The 20,393-nt window shown below is 44.7% G+C and overlaps 1 protein-coding gene across 1 annotated transcript; it reads left to right on the forward strand.

Moving 5' to 3' along the window:
• Window positions 1-163: 163 nt before the first annotated feature.
• On the forward strand, window positions 164-19,994 carry taok2a (TAO kinase 2a; the record flags this gene model as incomplete). The annotated part of the gene is made up of 20 exons (XM_079233685.1): window positions 164-397; window positions 4,507-4,647; window positions 7,252-7,323; window positions 7,525-7,626; window positions 8,752-8,797; window positions 8,912-9,008; window positions 9,347-9,460; window positions 10,098-10,189; window positions 10,298-10,391; window positions 11,883-11,964; window positions 12,064-12,234; window positions 13,039-13,248; window positions 13,352-13,480; window positions 14,266-14,502; window positions 15,102-15,230; window positions 15,326-15,529; window positions 15,918-16,157; window positions 16,238-16,450; window positions 18,675-18,857; window positions 18,978-19,994. The coding sequence occupies exons 2-20, from the start codon at window positions 4,516-4,518 to the stop codon at window positions 19,992-19,994; spliced, it is 3,564 nt and encodes a 1,187-aa protein (XP_079089811.1). The 5' UTR covers window positions 164-397; window positions 4,507-4,515.
• Between the last annotated feature and the right edge of the window lie 399 nt (window positions 19,995-20,393).

Here is a 20,393-nt window from a genome sequence, read left to right on the forward strand (position 1 = left end):
GTAATGTTATCTAGGTCGGTTTATTTATCCCCTTTTATTTCTGAAGCGGAAACCCAACCGGAAATGGAACGCATCGGCTTCCGGTCAGCGCTGGAGTCCCGCCCCACCAGTCTGTGCCATCTTGGATTTTTAGCAAAGAACAAAAAAAAAACGGTGTGAGGAAACGAGCCCGACCTCGGGGATATTAGGTGCGACCAGCAGCGAGATTCGGTCAACCGTCGATTTATTAATTTCTCTTCCGGGGACGTCTTCTTCTTCGGTGGTAAATGGGCCAAACGTCGCGCTGATCCCGCCGATAGAGAGAGAGAGGAGACCCGGGCTATGAGGACAGAGGCTCGCTAGCTTCGGCTGCTAACCGTTCGTTTCTCGTTCCGGAGCGGAACCACAATAAGTCGCGGTGAGTAAAGCTGCTGAGCTGCGGGGCTCGAACCCGCGACCCGGACCGTGCGCTGGTCTCTGGGTTGTTTGGGCCTTCAGTGGAAAATATGAATGGTTTCTATTTGGCTGCAGCTAAACGGGATGGGTCGTTGTTATTCGTGGTTATCTAACGTCAGTACTAATACCACACTGTAGAGGTACTAATACCACAATGTCGAGGTATTTATACCACACTGTAGAGGTACGAATGCCTCACTGTAGATGTACTAATACCACACTGTAGATGTACTTATATCACACTGTAGAGGTACTAATGCCTCACTGTGAAGGTACTAATACCACACTGTAGATGGACTAATACCACACTGTAGATGTACTAATACCACACTGTAGATGTACTTATATCACACTGTAGAGGTACTAATGCCTCACTGTGAAGGTACTAATACCACACTGTAGATGGACTAATACCACACTGTAGATGTACTAATACCACACTGTAGATGTGCTAATACCACACTGTAGATGTGCTAATACCACACTGTAGATGGACTAATACCACACTGTAGATGTACTTATACCACACTGTATATGTACTAATACCTCACTGTAGATGTACTTATACCACACAGTAGAGGTACTAATGCCTCACTGTAGATGTACTTATACCACACAGTAGAGGTACTAATACCTCACTGTAGATGTACTTATACCATACAGTAGAGGTACTAATGCCTCACTGTAGAGGTACTAATACTACACTGTAGAGGTGCTAATACCACACTGTAGATGGACTAATACCACACTGTAGATGGACTAATACCACACTGTAGATGGACTAATACCACACTGTAGATGTACTAATACCTCACTGTAGATGTACTTATACCTCACTGTAGATGTACTTATACCACACAGTAGAGGTACTAATGCCTCACTGTAGATGTACTTATACCACACAGTAGAGGTACTAATGCCTCACTGTAGAGGTACTAATACCACACCGTAGAGGTACTATTACCACACTGTATAGGTGTACTAATACCACACTGTATAAGTACTAATACCACACTGTAGAGGTACTATTACCACACTGTATAGGTGTACTAATACCACACTTGTGAAAATACTCTGTTACAGTAAAATGTTCCTTTAGTAAAAGTACTAATAGTAAAATACTTGGTCCCAGTAAAATAATTATCATTATTATATAATTACCAACCTAATCAATTGCATATATATATATATATATATATATATAAATAAATAAAAATAAAGTTTGGACCACGCCCCGTGAGAATCAGTGACTTTATTCCCTTTTATCCAACTGTTTTTTTTTTTTTTTATTAAATGAGGAATTACCTCAGTTTAGTTTGTGGAGGCGTTGGTTTTTCCCACTTTCTGTGAACGTCACACTCACAAGGAGCTCCTGTCATGAAAGATGTTTCCTCGTCGGGGTTTTAGTGTTTTTATCTTCCTACACAGGAGGTTGAGGAAACTCTACTTCCGGTGGAGGGAACTCTACTTCCTGTGGAGGGAACTCTAATTCCTGTGTAGGAAACTCTACTTCCTGTGGAGGAAACTCTACTTCCTTTAGAGGAAACTCTACTTCCTGTGGAGGAAACTCTACTTCCTGTGGAGGAAACTCTACTTCCTTTAGAGGAAACTCTACTTCCTGTGGAGGGAACTCTACTTCCTCCGTGTTTCTGCTTAAACATCTGGTTCCTTTGGAAAGCGACAAAAATAGAAACCACAAGACGTCTTCCCATTTCCCCCAAAAAATGATGAATGATGTGGTGCAGAAAAATGACCCCTTAGACATTATTACCACAACATTCCCATCACATTTTACTCTCTAACCTTGTTTTTTTTCCTTCAAAATAAAAGTCATAGAAGTAGAGAACTAGAACACGTCTTTAGTGCAGAATAACACAGTAAATCGCATAAATCATAAAAAAAGTTTAATTTCTTGAACAATATATTTTACAAAATTTGGAAAACATTATAATCTAAATATCCCCCCATAGGATGAAGTGTCTACACGAGTTGGAAATACAAACACCAACATGTTCGATTAAAAAAATAAAGATGTAGAAGAGCTTCTTTTTGGCTGCTTTTTGTGTTTGTCACACATGATGTGTTTAAGGACCGTCGGAAAAGATTTAAAAATCTTTAGTTTTTTACAGCAACTGGCTGATAAACGGTGCAGTTTTGTCATTTTATTTAAAGAAAACATGCTTTTCTATCCCGCCGGCGGGTTCAGAGGGTTCATGTTTTAGATCCCTTTTGAAAGCCACAATTAAGTTGGTGGCGTTCTTCCTTTTTTAACCGCCAAAGGGCGGACCCGGTGGCGTCTGGGAGAAGTTATCAGAACCTTCAGGAGCCGTCATTATTATCATTATAAGATTATTATTATCATTATTGATTTTATTATTTTAAGTATTTGTTTTGGGCTCTGGGAAAATTAAAATAGCCAGTAATTGTATTTCTTATTTTAATTGTTGTTAATGTTCACATTGAATTAGGGCTGAACTGCTTATAGAGCAAACATCTAACTGAGATTAATTATATAGATGATATTAGAGGGAATGATAATTTTTACACAGAATATGATGTGGCACCTGAACGTCTCTGTACCTTCTGAGATTATTCATTTGCAGCAGGCCGCTTTGCAATTTTTGATAAAAATCTAAATAGTTTGTTTCTGGAGCAAAACAAACAAACATCTCATTAAATTAAAAAAATGTGTCGCATCTCTCCGACACGAAGAGACGATTAAAGTCTGCGCTCTCTCAACCAATCAGAAGCTCCGGCTGGAATGCCCAAACTGACCGGTTAATAATTGAAATCCATTCGTGTTGAAGAGCGCTTTGTGAAAACCAGCTGCCATCCCATAACTCCTCATCACACTTCCTGTTTGTGGCTCTCGCCTTCAGTCCGACTTCCCGCTTCGCCCTCGTGCCGCGACTCGTCTCCTGGATTCGGTCCCGGGTCGATGGAGATGAAGAGTTTCCACTCTTCATGAGACATGAAATTCCTGAAATATCCCCGTTGTTGTTTCTTTAAGACGAGCAGCAACAGGAAGCCGACGACGTCTCTGACTCTGGTGACGCGAGGGGATTTCACAAGTGGGTCACTTTCCTCCGAGAACAAGAATGCGTTTTCCAGCGCGTTGAACACATCAATTAGACGGTTTCTGCACGACTGAAGTGGAGAAAAGAACCAGGCGCTTCACATCCCTTCAGAAACAAGCTGGGATCCAGATTTAAACCAAAGGGTTGTTATTCTCAGCGCAGGCCGGTCGATGATCACATCCCTCTGGTGCTGCGAGGCTTTGTTTCATCAGAAATATCCCATAAATACAGAAAGGAGGCAATCATTCCCTTCTGTGACGTCTTTGTGGTTCACATGATAAGTAAATAACAGATATTAAGTTTGTATTCATTCTTAGTGTAAATGAAGTGTAACAATGAGCTCAGAGCTGTTAGGAAGTTAAACATCATAATTTATCTCTAACATCTATTTTATCTTCATGTGGAAACATCTGGATGTATTCTAGTTTATCATCAACATTACATTTTACTAGATTACCTGAACGCATCATGAGAACGTTATCATTTAACTTCAACCAGTACTTATTTTCACTGAGCAGAGCCTGAACGCATCATGTAACTGAAGGGAACCTCTGCTGGTTCTCCGTTAGCGGTGCTGCTAACGTTACTAGCTCTCCTGTTTGTTCTGATCATGTGACTTTTTAAACAACCAATCAGTGTTTAGACCAACAAGAGGAGAGCTAGTAATGTTAGCGGTGTTGCTAACGTTACTAGCTCTCCTCCTGTTGGTTCTCCATTAGCGGTGCTGCTAACGTTACTAGCTCTCCTCCTGTTGGTTCTCCGTTAGCGGTGCTGCTAACGTTACTAGCTCTCCTCCTGTTGGTTCTCCGTTAGCGGTGCTGCTAACGTTACTAGCTCTCCTCCTGTTGGTCTGAACAACACTGATTGGTTGTTTACATGTTTTACAAGTCACATGATCAGAGAAACGTAAATACAAACAATGTTATTTGTCAGACTTCCACTGAGGCCGTGCGTTGACCTTTAACCTGAGTCTCTCCCCCCTTTGTGTCTCCAGGCCCTGGCCATGCCCTCGAGTGTTCGGGCGGGCAATCTCAAAGACCCCGAGGTGGCGGACCTCTTCTGTAAAGACGATCCGGAGAAGCTCTTCGCGGACCTCCGTGAGATCGGACATGGCAGCTTCGGAGCCGTTTACTTTGTGAGTCCCTCGGCCATTTTTCTGTTGCTGTCTGTTTCCAGAAAGCTACGAAGAAGAAGATGAAGAAGAAGATGAGGCTCAATAACTGAGAATAAATCAGAGGAGGAAGTGGATTCAGAAGAAACGCTCGCTGAGCAGCTTCTAAGAGACGGAAGTCTTTTCTGTGTTTTATCATCAAGCTGAATGCTAAGAATTAAGAGCCACCTCATTATGAAAACAGTGGGAACTGTGTGTGTGTGTGTGTGTGTGTGTGTGTGTGTGTGTGTGTGTGTGTGTGTGTGTGTGTGTGTGTGTGTGTGTGTGTGTGTGTGTGTGTGTGTGTGCGCGCGCACACACACACCTGTGAAGCTCCTGCAGGCGGTGAGGAGACTCACACCTCCACAGTGTTCTCACTGAACATCCACCATTCGAGATGTGAGGTGCATCCATTTAAAAGACGAGTACTGTGAGGGTTTTAAGGGTACTGGTACTCTTATGGTAGTAGTACTAGTACTCTCATCAATACTGTCATCGGTCCTCTTTGATTATTGTGTGAGAATAAAACGCAATTAATTAATCCACATTTCTTTATTATTTTTGTACGTAAATAAATTGATTTTCTTGAGCAGCAACACAAAGAATTGTAAAATCTTTCTCATTGAAGAGGCAGAGAGACAAAGAGACAAAGAGGCAGAGAGGCAGAGAGGCAGAGAGGCAAAGAGACAGAGAGACAAAGACAGAGAGGCAGAGAGACAAAGAGGCAGAGAGGCAAAGAGACAGAGAGGAAGAGACAAAGAGGCAGAGAGACAAAGACAGAGAGACAAAGAGACAGAGAGACAGAGACAGAGAGGCAGAGAGACAAAGACAGAGAAACAAAGAGACAAAGTGGCAGAGAGACAAAGAGACAGAGAGACAGAACTCGGTTCCTCTTCAGAACCGAGTTCCAGGGCCCTACTTGTGTATTTATACACAGCGCTGACCTTAGCGCCTCCTCTCCGTATTTAAAGCTGCTCTGTGTGTATTTACGCCGCAGCGTGACGCCGGCTGACGGCAGCAGACCTCACGTGGGATTTAGAGCGGAGCTCGTTTTAGCAGGATTAAGCTCCTGGAATAGATCTGAGGAAACGCAGCATTTCACCCGGAAATGAATGAATACATGAATGCCGTTTATTCTGGTTGACGTGCATCTTTTGTCCTCTGCTCTCCGTCTTTTGGCGCCACCAAGTGGTCTTAAAGTCCATCTGCAGGCTTCGCTCTGGTCTCATGAATGCTTCACGCGTTCACAGAAAGTAGTTCATCCTCAGATGTCTGAATGAAACGCGTGCCTGTGATGGAGGACACGCCGCATTTTGGACATTATTTTTGTCCCGATGAAGCCGTTAAAAATGGAAAGAGAATCCGGTCATGAAGCTTTTTGTGTCTGCGATCACGGCCGGACGGATTAGTCGATTTCCTCTTGAGTTTCTAATCTGTTTGGACACGAAGGACGAAGACGTCACCGAGCAGCTCGTCCATGTAGAGGCACGGCGGTTCTGAAGTGTCACTGCACAACTATTAGAGGGTCCTTAAGTCCACGGTCTCATCAGTTTTCTGTTTATTCTGCAAAAATAGTACAAAAAAGAAAAAGCTGTAATTGTCAAAGCACTTAAAGGGTCAAATCCATCCAGAGAGGTTGTGGACGCTGAGGCACATTTACTCTTAATGGCCGGTCATATTTATTCTTTTAAATTTAAGTTTGGAGGAACGCTTCTTCACCTCGTCGTCCGTCTGATCGGTTCACTTTTTTTCATGCTGCATAACTCATTTTCTCCTGCAGCGTTCTTACAGTCATGGAAAACCTGGAAAAGTCATGGAATTTTTTTAATAGTTATTTCCAGGCCTGGAAAAGTTCTTGATTTAAATCCCAAAAGTGTAGTAAAAGTCATGTAAATGTGTTATATTCATGTGTTCATGTCGTTCATTTACGCTGAGTTTGAAATAATGAATATGCTTTTAAAAGAAAGACTCAAAACATAAGCAGGCATACATACAGGCATCTATATAAATGTTTATTCTTTTAATCAAACTATTGTCTCATTCATTTGAGTCATTTAAGGTTTACTGTATGCTTTGTATTCTCATTGTTAGTTTAAATACTACATTTACTCACTTTTTACTGTTTACACCCAGACTTCACTAAATGTTTGTGATGGACATTTGGTTTAAAGTCATGGAAAAGTCATGGAAGTATGTTTTAAAGTCATGGATCCATCGGTCAGAATGTGTCTGAACCCTGTCTCTGGTGAATGAGGCTTCATCCACTTTTAAACGTTTTGGGTTCAAAGGGACAACAATGGACGTCTCTGTCGGACTGGAGAGCGTTTATGTGTTTGTTCCTCTACAGTTTCTTTGTGAACGTCACAGAAGTCCTCCATTTTGTGTCCGTCGTCCTCCTCAGAGCAGATGAATGAACCTGCTGGCCGATGGGTAATCGAGGCCGATGTAACCAGGAAGTGAACCTGTCCGTCTGCGGGTTTTCACACTAAAACGGCTGTGGTGTTTTCGAGGCTCTTAAGCTTTGAACGTCTTGGTGTGTGACGGCGGCTCTGAGGGACTCGAGTGTTTAACGTCTGAACTGTGTTTCAGGCCCGAGACATACGCAACAATGAGGTGGTGGCCATCAAGAAGATGTCGTACAGCGGCAAGCAGACCAACGAGGTAACGCACAGAAACATGGTCCTCTTCATGCTTTCATTCTCTGTACAATTCATTTAGATTTTCTCCGTTAGACAAAGAAACTCTTTTAGTTTTAGATCTGTCGCCATGTTGTAGTTTTTTTTGTTGTACTCTCAACTTTTAACCCTGGATTGTGGATAAATGAGGCGGATAAAAAGATGAATCTGTGTGTGGAACGTGCAGAAATGGCAGGACATCATCAAAGAGGTGAAGTTCCTGCAGAAGCTCCGGCACCCGAACACCATCGAGTACCGGGGCTGTTACCTGAAGGAGCACACGGCATGGGTACGTCCAGGAAGCCCCGCCTTCAGGCCCTTTGATCTGCTGATTGATCACCACAACTGCTGATTGATTGATTGATTGATTGATTGATTGATTGATTGATTAAATGTTTCAGCAGTTATGAACAAGGAAATTGTACTTTTTACTCCACTACATTTATCTGATAGCTTTAGTTAATTAAGTCAGAATATATATATATATATATATATATATATATATATATATATATATATATATATATATATATATATATATATTGTTTTTATTTTATTATTATATTTACATATATATTATATATATAATATACACACATTTACATATATATTATTTATATATATATATAATATACATGCATTTACATATATTGTTCATTTATATGTATATATGTATATGTATGTATGTATATATATATATATATGTATATATATATATACAACATATATATATATATACATATATACATATATATATATATATATATATATGTATATATATGTATATATATATATATATATATATATATATATATATATATGTATATATATATGTATATACATATATATATATATATATATATATGTATATACGTATATATATATGTATATATATATATATGCGTTGTATATATATATACATATATATATATATATATATATATATATATATATGTATATATATATATGTATATATATATACATATATATATGTATATATATGTATATATATATATATGTATATATATATATGTATATATATATATATATATGTATATATATATATATGTATATGTATATATGTGTATATGTGTATATGTATGTATGTTTAAAAAAAGCAACAAATAGATGAAGACGTATATCACATATTAAACCACCAGCAGTATATGAAGTAATACAAAATAAGTATAATAACATTAATCAATAATTATAATCCAATGATGTAAACATATTATTCTGCAGAATGAGTTCTTTTACTTTTCGTACTTTAAGTATTTTGTGATCCGTGAGATTTAATCGCAGGACTGACTGAGTATTTGAGTTTTTTACTTCCTCCTCCGTTGTTTACGTCTGTGTTGTTTACTGCAGCGATTGATTGATTGATTGATTGATTGATTGATTGATTGACTTTCAGCTGGTGATGGAGTACTGCCTCGGCTCGGCCTCAGACCTCCTGGAAGGTCAGTGCTCCTCTTCCTCAGCGGTTCACACATACGTGTTTATGTCCTGGTGGTGTGTGTGTGTGTGTGTGTGTGTGTGTGTGTGTGACTCTTTGCGTCCTCTCGTCCTCCCAGTTCACAAAAAGCCGCTCCAGGAAATGGAAATAGCTGCTATTACCCATGGTGCACTGCAGGGATTAGCATATCTTCACTCTCACAACATGATTCACAGGTAACGACTGTTTTCACTGCTGGAATATTTATGTATTTAATGTTTTAGAACTATTTGCATGTTCTATTTTAACATTGATAGATTATTTTCTGATTTAAAACAAAAAACTGAATTTTAAATATCTTTAACTTTTGAACACCCATAATCATGTAAACTCCTCCAGAAACATATTCATTATTTACAAATTATTATTAAATACAGATAGACAAGTTCATGTGGAATCAATTAAATATAAAATGATATTTAAAAAATAGCTTTCTAATTAACGTCGGTATATCAATATTTAAAGATGCTACATGTAGCCTCCGTTGGCGCTAACGCGTGCTTTTGTTTTGTAGGGACGTGAAAGCAGGAAACATCCTGCTGACGGAGCCCGGTCAGGTGAAACTGGGGGACTTTGGTTCTGCTTCCATCGTGGCTCCGGCCAACTCCTTCGTGGGGACTCCGTACTGGTGAGAGTTCTGCTGCTGGCGCTGCGGTTCCTCCGTGAGGTGGAACCGCAGGTGGACCTGAAGGTTCCTAAAACACACCCGCTGTCACATGTCTGAGGTTGTGAAGCTCAAAGTTCAATACTTTGGTGTTTTTCCATGTTTCTGTGTCTAAGTGACGAATGAGAACAGTTTTATTTTTAAAGCTGATCCAGGAAATCAATAATCAATAAGAGGAATACAATGGGAATAAAAGAGGTATTTGTGTGTAACAAAGAAACCAACCTTTTAACATCATAAACTATTTACCCCTTTTAATGGAAATAAACAATTAAATGAGTTGACTGATTAGTCATAGCATAGAACAACAATCAATAAAAGACTTCTCTGCTAAAGATAACTTTCCCTTGAAGTCGTATCCCCGGTTTTATATCATATAAATGCATATAATATACATTTTTAAACAAAATTCCAGAGCTTAAAGTTCTCTTTCTTTGGTTTTTGAATGAGAACCCTTTTTTAAACCGGTCCAGGACTGAAGGAGAGCCGGCTGTAACGTGTTCACTCATCCCTTTGCGTTCACTAAAAGCTCTTCAGGTTGTTATTTAAGATGGGTGCCTCCTCTCCGTGAGACTCAGCTGTGCGTTGTGTGTTTCTTCAGGATGGCTCCAGAGGTGATCCTGGCGATGGACGAGGGCCAGTACGACGGGAAGGTGGACGTCTGGTCACTGGGCATCACCTCCATAGAGCTGGGTAAAGACCCGCAGCACGGTTCCTGTGGTCCTTAAAGAGCAGCAGACGAATCCAGACGGGACCTTCTTTATTGTTTGTTGTTTTTAACCGTGTGCTCTGTTCCCACAGCGGAGAGGAAGCCCCCACTGTTCAACATGAACGCTATGAGTGCCTTATACCACATCGCTCAGAACGAAAGCCCCATCCTTCAGTCCAACCACTGGTGAGGACGCTTCTCCGTCTGCTCTTTAGCTCAGGATTGAGTCTCGTTTAAGGCTACATCCACACTACTTCCTGTTTGAGAGTATTGCTTAAGGCTACATCCACACTACTTCCTGTTTGATCTTGTTTAAGGCTACATCCACACTACTTCCTGTTTGAGAGTCTTGTTTAAGGCTACATCCATACTACTTCCTGTTTGAGAGTCTCGTTTAAGGCTACATCCACACTACTTCCTGTTTGAGGGTATTGTTTAAGGCTACATCCACACTACTTCCTGTTTGAGGGTATTGTTTAAGGCTACATCCACACTACTTCCTGTTTGAGGGTATTGTTTAAGGCTACATCCACACTACTTCCTGTTTGAATCTTGTTTAAGGCTACATCCACACTACTTCCTGTTTGAGGGTATTGTTTAAGGCTACATCCACACTACTTCCTGTTTGAGGGTATTGTTTAAGGCTACATCCACACTACTTCCTGTTTGAGGGTATTGTTTAAGGCTACATCCACACCACTTCCTGTTTGAATCTTGTTTAAGGCTACATCCACACTACTTCCTGTTTGTGAGTTCAAAGCTACATCCATACTACTTCCTGTTTGAGGGTATTGTTTAAGGCTACATCCACACTACTTCCTGTTTGAGGGTATTGTTTAAGGCTACATCCACACTACTTCCTGTTTGAGAGTCTTGTTTAAGGCTACATCCATACTACTTCCTGTTTGAGGGTATTGTTTAAGGCTACATCCACACTACTTCCTGTTTGAGGGTATTGTTTAAGGCTACATCCACACTACTTCCTGTTTGAGGGTATTGTTTAAGGCTACATCCACACCACTTCCTGTTTGAATCTTGTTTAAGGCTACATCCATACTACTTCCTGTTTGTGAGTTCAAAGCTACATCCACACTACTTCCTGTTTGAGAGTCTCGTTTAAGGCTACATCCATACTACTTCCTGTTTGAGGGTATTGTTTAAGGCTACATCCACACCACTTCCTGTTTGAATCTTGTTTAAGGCTACATCCATACTACTTCCTGTTTGTGAGTTTAAAGCTACATTCACACTACTTCCTGTTTGTGAGTTTAAAGCTACATTCACACTACTTCCTGTTTGAGAGTTTAAAGCTACATTCACACTACTTCCTGTTTGATAGTTTAAAGCTACATTCACACTACTTCCTGTTTGAGAGTTTAAAGCTACATTCACACTACTTCCTGTTTGTGAGTTTAAAGCTACATCCACACTACTTCCTGTTTGTAGGTTTAAATCTCAAAGATATGAACATCTGTAGGTGTAACCGACAAAACACTATAAACTAATCTTATGAATAAGACGCTGCTGTAACACTAAAAAATACACTTTAGATAAATGTTAAAGTAATTAATTAACACCTGATGCTGTTTGCTCTCGATCTGCTTATTTCCCGTTATGAATTAATATTATTATTATTTTTATTATTATTAAACAACATACTCCCGTGTTTCTCTGCAGGTCGGATTCCTTCCGTAACTTCGTGGACTCCTGCCTGCAGAAGATTCCTCAGGACCGGCCCACCTCAGACGTGCTGCTGAATGTGAGAACCGGTCCGGCTTCATCCCCCCTAAACATAAACCCTCGTCTTCATCGCAGTCTCGCTCACTCTCCTCCCTCCTTGCCTCCTTCCCTCCCGCAGCATCGCTTCCTGTGCCGCGAGCGTCCGCTGACGGTGATCATGGACCTGATCGCGCGCACTAAAGACGCCGTGAGAGAACTCGACAACCTGCAGTACCGCAAGATGAAGAAGATCCTCTTCCACGAGACCCAGCAGAACGGGCCCGCGTCCGAGGGAGGCGAGGATGAGGAGGTGAGGAAGGGAGGAGGGGGGAGGGGGGAGGAAGGGAGGGTGGGTAAGAAGGAAAAGGGCACAAGGAGAGGAAGTATAAAATACAGATGCATATATATATATATATATACACACATACGTGTAGCGAGGGCTTTAATCACTCATATTAAAAACAGATATTTTCCTCTGCGTTAAAAATAAAATATTCTCGCCACACAACCTTTGTTTGACTAAATATATCTCCGTCAACACTTGACAACCAACTCCAATCCCTCACCGGGCCAGTAGGGGGCGATAAAGACAACGACAACGATAAATCACATACCAGAATTAATAATATGAGCGTGTAGTTCTTTCTGGCATTTAAAGAGAGTTTGTAGTTCTTTCTGGTGTTTAAAGAGTTTGTAGTTCTTTCTGGTTGCTTTAAAAAGTTTGTAGTTCTATCTGGCGTTTAGAGAGTTTGTAGTTCTTTCTGGCGTTTAGAGAGTTTGTAGTTCTTTCTGGCGTTTAGAGAGTTTGTAGTTCTTTCTGGCGTTTAGACAGTTTGTAGTTCTTTCTGGCGTTTACAGAGTTTGTAGTTCTTTCTGGTGTTTACAGAGTTTGTAGTTCTTTCTGGTGTTTAAAGAGAGTTTGTAGTTCTTTCTGGTGTTTAAAGAGAGTTTGTAGTTCTTTCTGGTTGCTTTAAAGAGAGTTTGTAGTTCTTTCTGGTGTTTAAAGAGAGTTTGTAGTTCTTTCTGGTTGCTTTAAAGAGAGTTTGTAGTTCTTTCTGGTGTTTAAAGAGAGTTTGTAGTTCTTTCTGGCGTTTAAAGGGAGCTGCTCTTGCAGGAGGTGGAGACGTACCTGCTGCGTACTGGGACCGTGAACAGCATGGAGAGCTCCCAGTCGGTTCCCAGTATGTCCATCTCGGCCAGTTCCCACAGCAGCTCGGTCAACAGTCTGGCCGACGCCTCCGACGACAGCAGCGGAGAGATGGCCATGATGCAGGAGGGCGAGCACACCGTCACCTCCAACAGCTCCATCATCCACCGGCCCACGGTAAACAACAACAACAACAACAACAACAACTACGTAGCCGTGTGCTCCGCGCTCTTAATCACTTAATGACCCGTCTCCTCCTCTTCCTCCTCCTCTTCCTCAGGGCCAGGACAACATCTATGATGACCCCTACCAGCCAGAGATGGACCCGCCTCAGGCGCCTTTAGCCGGACGCCGTCGAGCTTATTACCGCAACCGGGATCACTTCGCCACCATCCGGACCGCCTCCTTGGTAAGTCCTGCTCCTCCTCCTCCTCCTGCTCCTCCTTTTCCTCCTCCTCCTCCTCCTTCTTCTTCTTCTTCTTCTTCTTCTTCTTCTTCTTCTTCTTCTTCTTCTTCTTCTTCTTCTTCTTCTTCTTCTTCCTCCTGCTCTTCCTCCTTCTTCCTCCTCCTCCTGTTACTCCTCCTTCTTCTTCCTTCCTCTTCTTCCTCCTCCTTTCCTTCCTCTTCTTCTTCCTCCTCGTCCTCCTCTCCTTCCTCTTCCTCCCTCTTCTTCCTCTTCCCTCCTCTTCCTTCTCTTCCTTCTTCTTCTTCTTCTTCTTCTTCTTCTTCTTCTTCTTCTTCTTCTTCTTCTTCTAATTCTTCTTCTCCTCCCACCTCCTCTTCTTGCCCTTCTTCCTCTCCTCTCTCCTCTGCCTCTTCCTCCTTCTCTTCCTCCTATTCTCTCCTCCTGTCCTCTTCCTCTCTTCCCCCTCCTCCTCTTCTTCCTCCCCTTCATCCTCCTTCTCCTCCTCATCGAGGAGCAGCATTGTGTTATTGTGTACCTTCGACACAGAGACCTCTTCCTCCTCCTCCACTTTCTCTTCCTCCTCTTCCTCCTCCTCTTTCAGTGTTATTGTGTAGCGTCGACACAGAATTCAGATTTGCTTTGATGGTAAATATGAATCCAGATTCTCAACGTGAAAGACTTTGTTGTTTTTGATTTGTAAATAAATAAACTGGAGTCTGACTCTCAATGTAATGGTGTTCCTCTTCATCCTCCTCCTCTTCCTCCTCCTCCTTCTCCTCCTCCTCCAGGTGACCCGTCAGATCCAGGAGCACGAGCAGGGCTCGGCCCTGCGGGAGCAGATGTCCGGGTACAAGCGCATGCGGCGGCAGCACCAGAAGCAGCTGATGGGGCTGGAGAACAAGCTGAAGGCCGAGATGGACGAGCACCAGCTGAAGCTGGACAAGGAGCTGGAGAACCAGAGGAACAGCTTCTCCTCCGAGGCCGACAAGCTGTCCAAGAAGCACCAGGCCATCCTGGAGAAAGAGGTGGGGCGCAGAATGTTTATATTATTATTTATATTTATATATAAGGACACAGAGCTCAAATATGTATCATCAACTACTTAACTTTACTACGTTATAGTAGTTTAAGTGTTCTTTTCGAGTAAATAACAGATATTATTGTTATATTCGAATGAAGTGCAACAATGAGCTCAGAGCTGTTAGGAAGTTAAACATCATAATTTATCTCTAACATCTATTTTATATTCATGTGAATCTGGATTCATTCTAGTTCATCACCAACACTACATTTTACGAGATTACACCTGAACGCATCATATTAGCGGTGTTGCTAGCGTTGCTAGCTCTCCTCCTGTTGGTTCTCCGTTAGCGGTGATGCTAGCGTTACTAGCTCTCCTCCTGTTGGTTCTCCGTTAGCTGTGCTGCTAGCGTTGCTAGCTCTCCTCCTGTTGGTTCTCCGTTAGCGGTGATGCTAACGTTACTAGCTCTCCTCCTGTTGGTCTAAACACTGATTGGTTGTTTACAAAGTCACACGATCAGAGACTAGAGAAACATCATGATGTCCTGTTGGATGTTTTCTGTGCTGAGCTCTGACCTCGAGCCTCTCGCTTGTCGTCCTGCAGGTGAAAGCGGCTCTGACGGAGGAGAAGAAGTTCCAGCAGCACATACTGGGCCAGCAGAAGAAAGAGCTCACCAGTTTACTGGAGTCACAGAAACGCCAGTACCGCCAGCGCAAAGATCAGCTGAAAGAGGTCAGAGGTCAACGCACACCGTCACAAGGCCGAACCCTCGCAGACCGGGAGCCAAAAGAAGACCTGAACCTCTTTCCTCCCGTCCCTCTCAACAGGAGCTGAGCGAGAACCAGTCCACCCCCAAGAGGGAGAAGCAGGAGTGGCTGATCCGGCAGAAGGAGTGTCTGCAGCAGATGCAGGCGGAGGAGGAGGCCGGCCTGCTGCGGCGGCAGCGGCAGTACTACGAGCTGCAGTGCCGCCAGTACAAGAGGAAGATGCTGCTGGCTCGACACAACCTGGAGCAGGACCTGCTGAGGGAGGTACGAGGATCACGCTGGTTTTCAAAATAAAAGTCCTGATCCTCTGGAGACAGAACCAGAAGTAGAGAGAACTCTTCTCTCCTCTCCTCTTTCTTCTCTCATCTCTCCTTTCCTCTTTCTCCTCTTCTCCTTTCTCCTCTTTCTCCTCTCCTCCCGTCTCTCCTTTCCTCTTTCACCTCTCCTCTTTCTTCTCTCTCCTCTTTCTCCTCTTTCCTCTTCTCCTCTTCATCCTCTCTCATCTCATCTCTCCTCCGCTCTCCTCTCTCCTCCTCTCTTCACTCTATGATTTTGTTTAGAACAAACGCACACATAATCAGGATTTAAATGAGATGTTTTCCTCAAAACCACAAAAGCAGAACTTCTTACATTCCTCCTCCTCCTCATCCAGGACCTGAACAAGAAGCAGACCCAGAAGGACCTGGAGTGCGCCATGCTGCTTCGGCACCACGAGTCCACCCAGGAGCTGGAGTTCAGGCAGCTGGGCTCGGTGCAGCGGACCCGGGCCGACCTGATCCGGACGCAGCACCAGACGGAGCTGACCAACCAGATGGAGTACAACAAGCGGCGCGAGCAGGAGCTGAGGCAGAAGCACGCCATGGAGGTCCGGCAGCAGCCCAAGAGCCTCAAAGTAAGTAGCGGCCCGAGCTCTCAGAGGTCAAAGGTGATCCTCCCAATTCCTCGCTGGTTGTAATCAAAACCTCGTCTCAGTCCAAAGAGATGCAGATCAAGCGTCAGTTCCAGGAGACCTGCAAGATCCAGACCCGGCAGTACAAAGCCCTGAGGAACCACCTGCTGGAGAGCACTCCCAAATCCGACCACAAGGCCGTCCTCAAACGCCTCAAAGAGGAGCAGACGCGTAAGCTGGCCATCCTGGCCGAGCAGTACGACCACTCCATAAACGACATGCTGTCCACACAGGCTGTGAGTAAGGCAAGGAACCCCGCGCACCTGCTGCACAACAACACCAACAACAACAACACCGTAATACCTGCTGCACAACAACACCAACAACAACAACACCGTAATACCTGCTGCACAACAACACCAACAACAACAACACCGTAATACCTGCTGCACAACAACAACAACGCCGTAATACCTGCTGCACAACAACACCGTAACACCTGCTGCACAACAACAACAACGCCGTAATACCTGCTGCACAACAACAACAACACCGTAATACCTGCTGCACAACAACACCGTAATACCTGCTGCACAACAACAACAACGCCGTAATACCTGCTGCACAACAACGCCGTAATACCTGCTGCACAACAACAACACCGTAATACCTGCTGCACAACAACAACAACACCGTAATACCTGCTGCACAACAACAACAACACCGTAATACCTGCTGCACAACAACACCGTAATACCTGCTGCACAACAACAACACCGTAATACCTGCTGCACAACAACAACAACATAATACCTGCTGCACAACAACACCGTAACACCTGCTGCACAACAACAACAACAACACCGTAATACATGCTGCACAACAACACCGTAATACCTGCTGCACAACAACAACATAATACCTGCTGCACAACAACACCGTAATACCTGCTGCACAACAACAACACCGTAATACCTGCTGCACAACAACAACAACATAATACCTGCTGCACAACAACACCGTAACACCTGCTGCACAACAACAACAACAACAACGCCGTAATACCTGCTGCACAGCAACAACAACGGCGTAATACCTGCTGCACAACAACAACAACGGCGTAATACCTGCTGCACAACAACAACAACACCGTAATACATGCTGCACAACAACACCGTAACACCTGCTGCACAACAACAACACCGTAATACATGCTGCACAACAACACCGTAATACCTGCTGCACAACAACAACATAATACCTGCTGCACAACAACACCGTAATACCTGCTGCACAACAACAACACCGTAATACCTGCTGCACAACAACAACAACATAATACCTGCTGCACAACAACACCGTAACACCTGCTGCACAACAACAACAACGCCGTAATACCTGCTGCACAACAACAACAACACCGTAATACCTGCTGCACAACAACACCGTAATACCTGCTGCACAACAACAACAACACCGGCGTAATACCTGCTGCACAACAACAACAACGGCGTAATACCTGCTGCACAACAACAACAACACCGTAATACATGCTGCACAACAACAACACCGTAATACCTGCTGCACAACAACAACACCGTAATACATGCTGCACAACAACAACACCATAATACCTGCTGCACAACAACACCGTAATACCTGCTGCACAACAACAACAACACCGTAATACATGCTGCACAACAACACCGTGATACCTGCTGCACAACAACAACACCGTAATACCTGCTGCACAACAACACCGTAATACCTGCTGCACAACAACAACACCGTAACACCTGCTGCACAACAACAACACCGTAATACCTGCTGCACAACAACAACACCGTAATACCTGCTGCACAACAACAACACCATAATACCTGCTGCACAACAACAACACCGTAATACCTGCTGCACAACAACAACACCGTAATACATGCTGCACAACAACAACACCGTAATACCTGCTGCACAACAACAACAACACCGTAATACATGCTGCACAACAACAACACCGTAATACCTGCTGCACAACAACAACACCGTAATACCTGCTGCACAACAACAACACCATAATACCTGCTGCACAACAACACCGTAATACCTGCTACACAACAACAACAACACCGTAATACCTGCTGCACAACAACTCAACACAACGACTGATACAGATCTTCAGGTTCCTTTGAAGTCCTCTATTCTCTATTCATCACGTATTTATTTATTTATTGAAGTGTTCTCAACAACAGTATAGTATATATATATATAACTATATATAGTATAAATAGTTTAACACGAGCAGACTCGTAGTAGCCGCCATCTTTTCCTAAACCGGACTCCGGTTCACTTCCTGTGATAAATAACAGCATATTTTCCCGCCGTCGTCGCCTTCATCGCCGCCATCGTCTTCGCCGCTGTTGTCTTCGCCGCTGTTGTCTTCGTCGTCGCCACCATCGTCTCCGTCGTCATGGTCACCGTGCCTCCTCTGATCCCTCCTCCTCCCCGTGTCTCCTCCCACAGCTGCGTCTGGACGAGACCCAGGAGGCCGAGTACCAGGTGCTGAGGATGCAGCTGCAGCAGGAGCTGGAGCTGCTGAACGCCTACCAGAGCAAGATCAAGATCCACACGGACACGCAGCACGAGAGGGAGGTGAAGGACCTGGAGCAGAGGGTGTCCATCCGCCGGGCGCTGCTGGAGCAACGGGTAGGTCACGGGGTCACGGGGTCACGGGGTGTTGGGAAATAGTGAAAGATCGCCAGGTGAATGTTTCTCCAGATGTTTGTTGTTGTCTCCGTCCCTAACGGAGTGCCGTGTCGTGGTCAGATCGAGGAGGAGATGCTGTCTCTGCAGAACGAGCGCTCCGAGCGCATCCGGACGCTGCTGGAGCGCCAGGCCCACGAGATCGAGGCCTTCGACTCGGAGAGCATGCGCCTGGGCTTCAGCAACATGGCGCTGAGCGGCATCCCGGCCGAGGCCTTCAACCAGGGCTACCCGACTCCCAGCCCGTCCTCGGGCTCCGGCGGCTGGCCCTCCAGGCCCGTCCCGCGCTCCGGCAGCCACTGGAGCCACAGCGTGCAGAACTCGGTGACCACGCCGTCGTGGCGCAGCCAGAACCACGGAGGAGGAGGAGGAGGAGGAGGAGGAGGAGGAGGTGGAGGAGGCGGCAGCTTCATCCGCGCCGAGTCCATCGCCTCCTCCCACGGCCTCGGCAGGGACAGCGAGCTGCACAAGAGCAGCAGGGGCCACCCGCCCTCCTCTTCCTCCTCCTCCTCCCACTCCTCCCACTCCTCCGCCTCCTCCCATCACCACCACCACCACCACCCTCACCCCCACCCGCACCCCCAGCAGCAGCAGCACTACCTCCCCCAGCACTACCAGCACCACCAGAGCACGCCGCAGCTGTACCGCGAGAGCCACGACGGCCGGGAGCGCGACCGCCCCAGAGAGTGGGTGGGAGGAGGAGGAGGGGGAGGCGGCGGAGGAGGAGGAGGAGGAGGCCACTACCCCCACCACTCCCAGCTCCACCACCACCACCACCACCTCGCCACACACGCCTCCTCCCAGTCCTTGGCTCTGCTGCCTCCGCCGCCGCCGCCTCCCCCGATCTCCCTGTCCTCCTCCTCCCCGCCCTCCTCCGCCTCCTCCTCCTCCTCGTCTCAGGGAGGCTACGGCGGCGGCCTGAGCATCCGGGGCCCCGGCCTCGTGGCCCTCAGGAACAGCCCCCAGCCCCTGAGGAGGACGGCTTCCGGGGGCCCGGGCGGGGGCAGCGACGGGGGGCTGAGCCGGAGCACGTCGGTCACCTCCCACATCTCCAACGGGTCCCACCTCTCCTACTCATGAGCCGCCGCCGCCGCCGCCTCCTCCTCCTCCTCCTCCTCCTCCTCCTCCTCCTCCTCCTCCTGAGATTATGACCTGAGGTCTGTTGTCGGTGAAGAAGCAGAAGTTTGTTTTCAGATTTTAAATGTAGATTTGAACAAAGTGTTCCGGGACTTTAAATCGTTCCTGGTGCTCCAAAAGAAAAAGAGAGGAAGCCATTTTTCTTTTTTTTATTATTATTGTTGTTATTATTATTATTATTATTAATAAGATCACTGTTAGAAAGAGTTGCACAGGAACAGTGATGAAACAAAACAATTTAAAAAAAGAGAAATGTTGATTTTGTGCCACATTGAATGGGCTGCACAGGTTCGAGAGTTAAACTGACGCTCGTGGAGCTTTTAAAAAAACGACAAAAAAACA

The sequence above is a fragment of the Taurulus bubalis genome (genome assembly GCF_910589615.1).
Source record: "Taurulus bubalis genome assembly, chromosome: 17".
NCBI classification, from domain to species: domain Eukaryota; kingdom Metazoa; phylum Chordata; class Actinopteri; order Perciformes; family Cottidae; genus Taurulus; species Taurulus bubalis.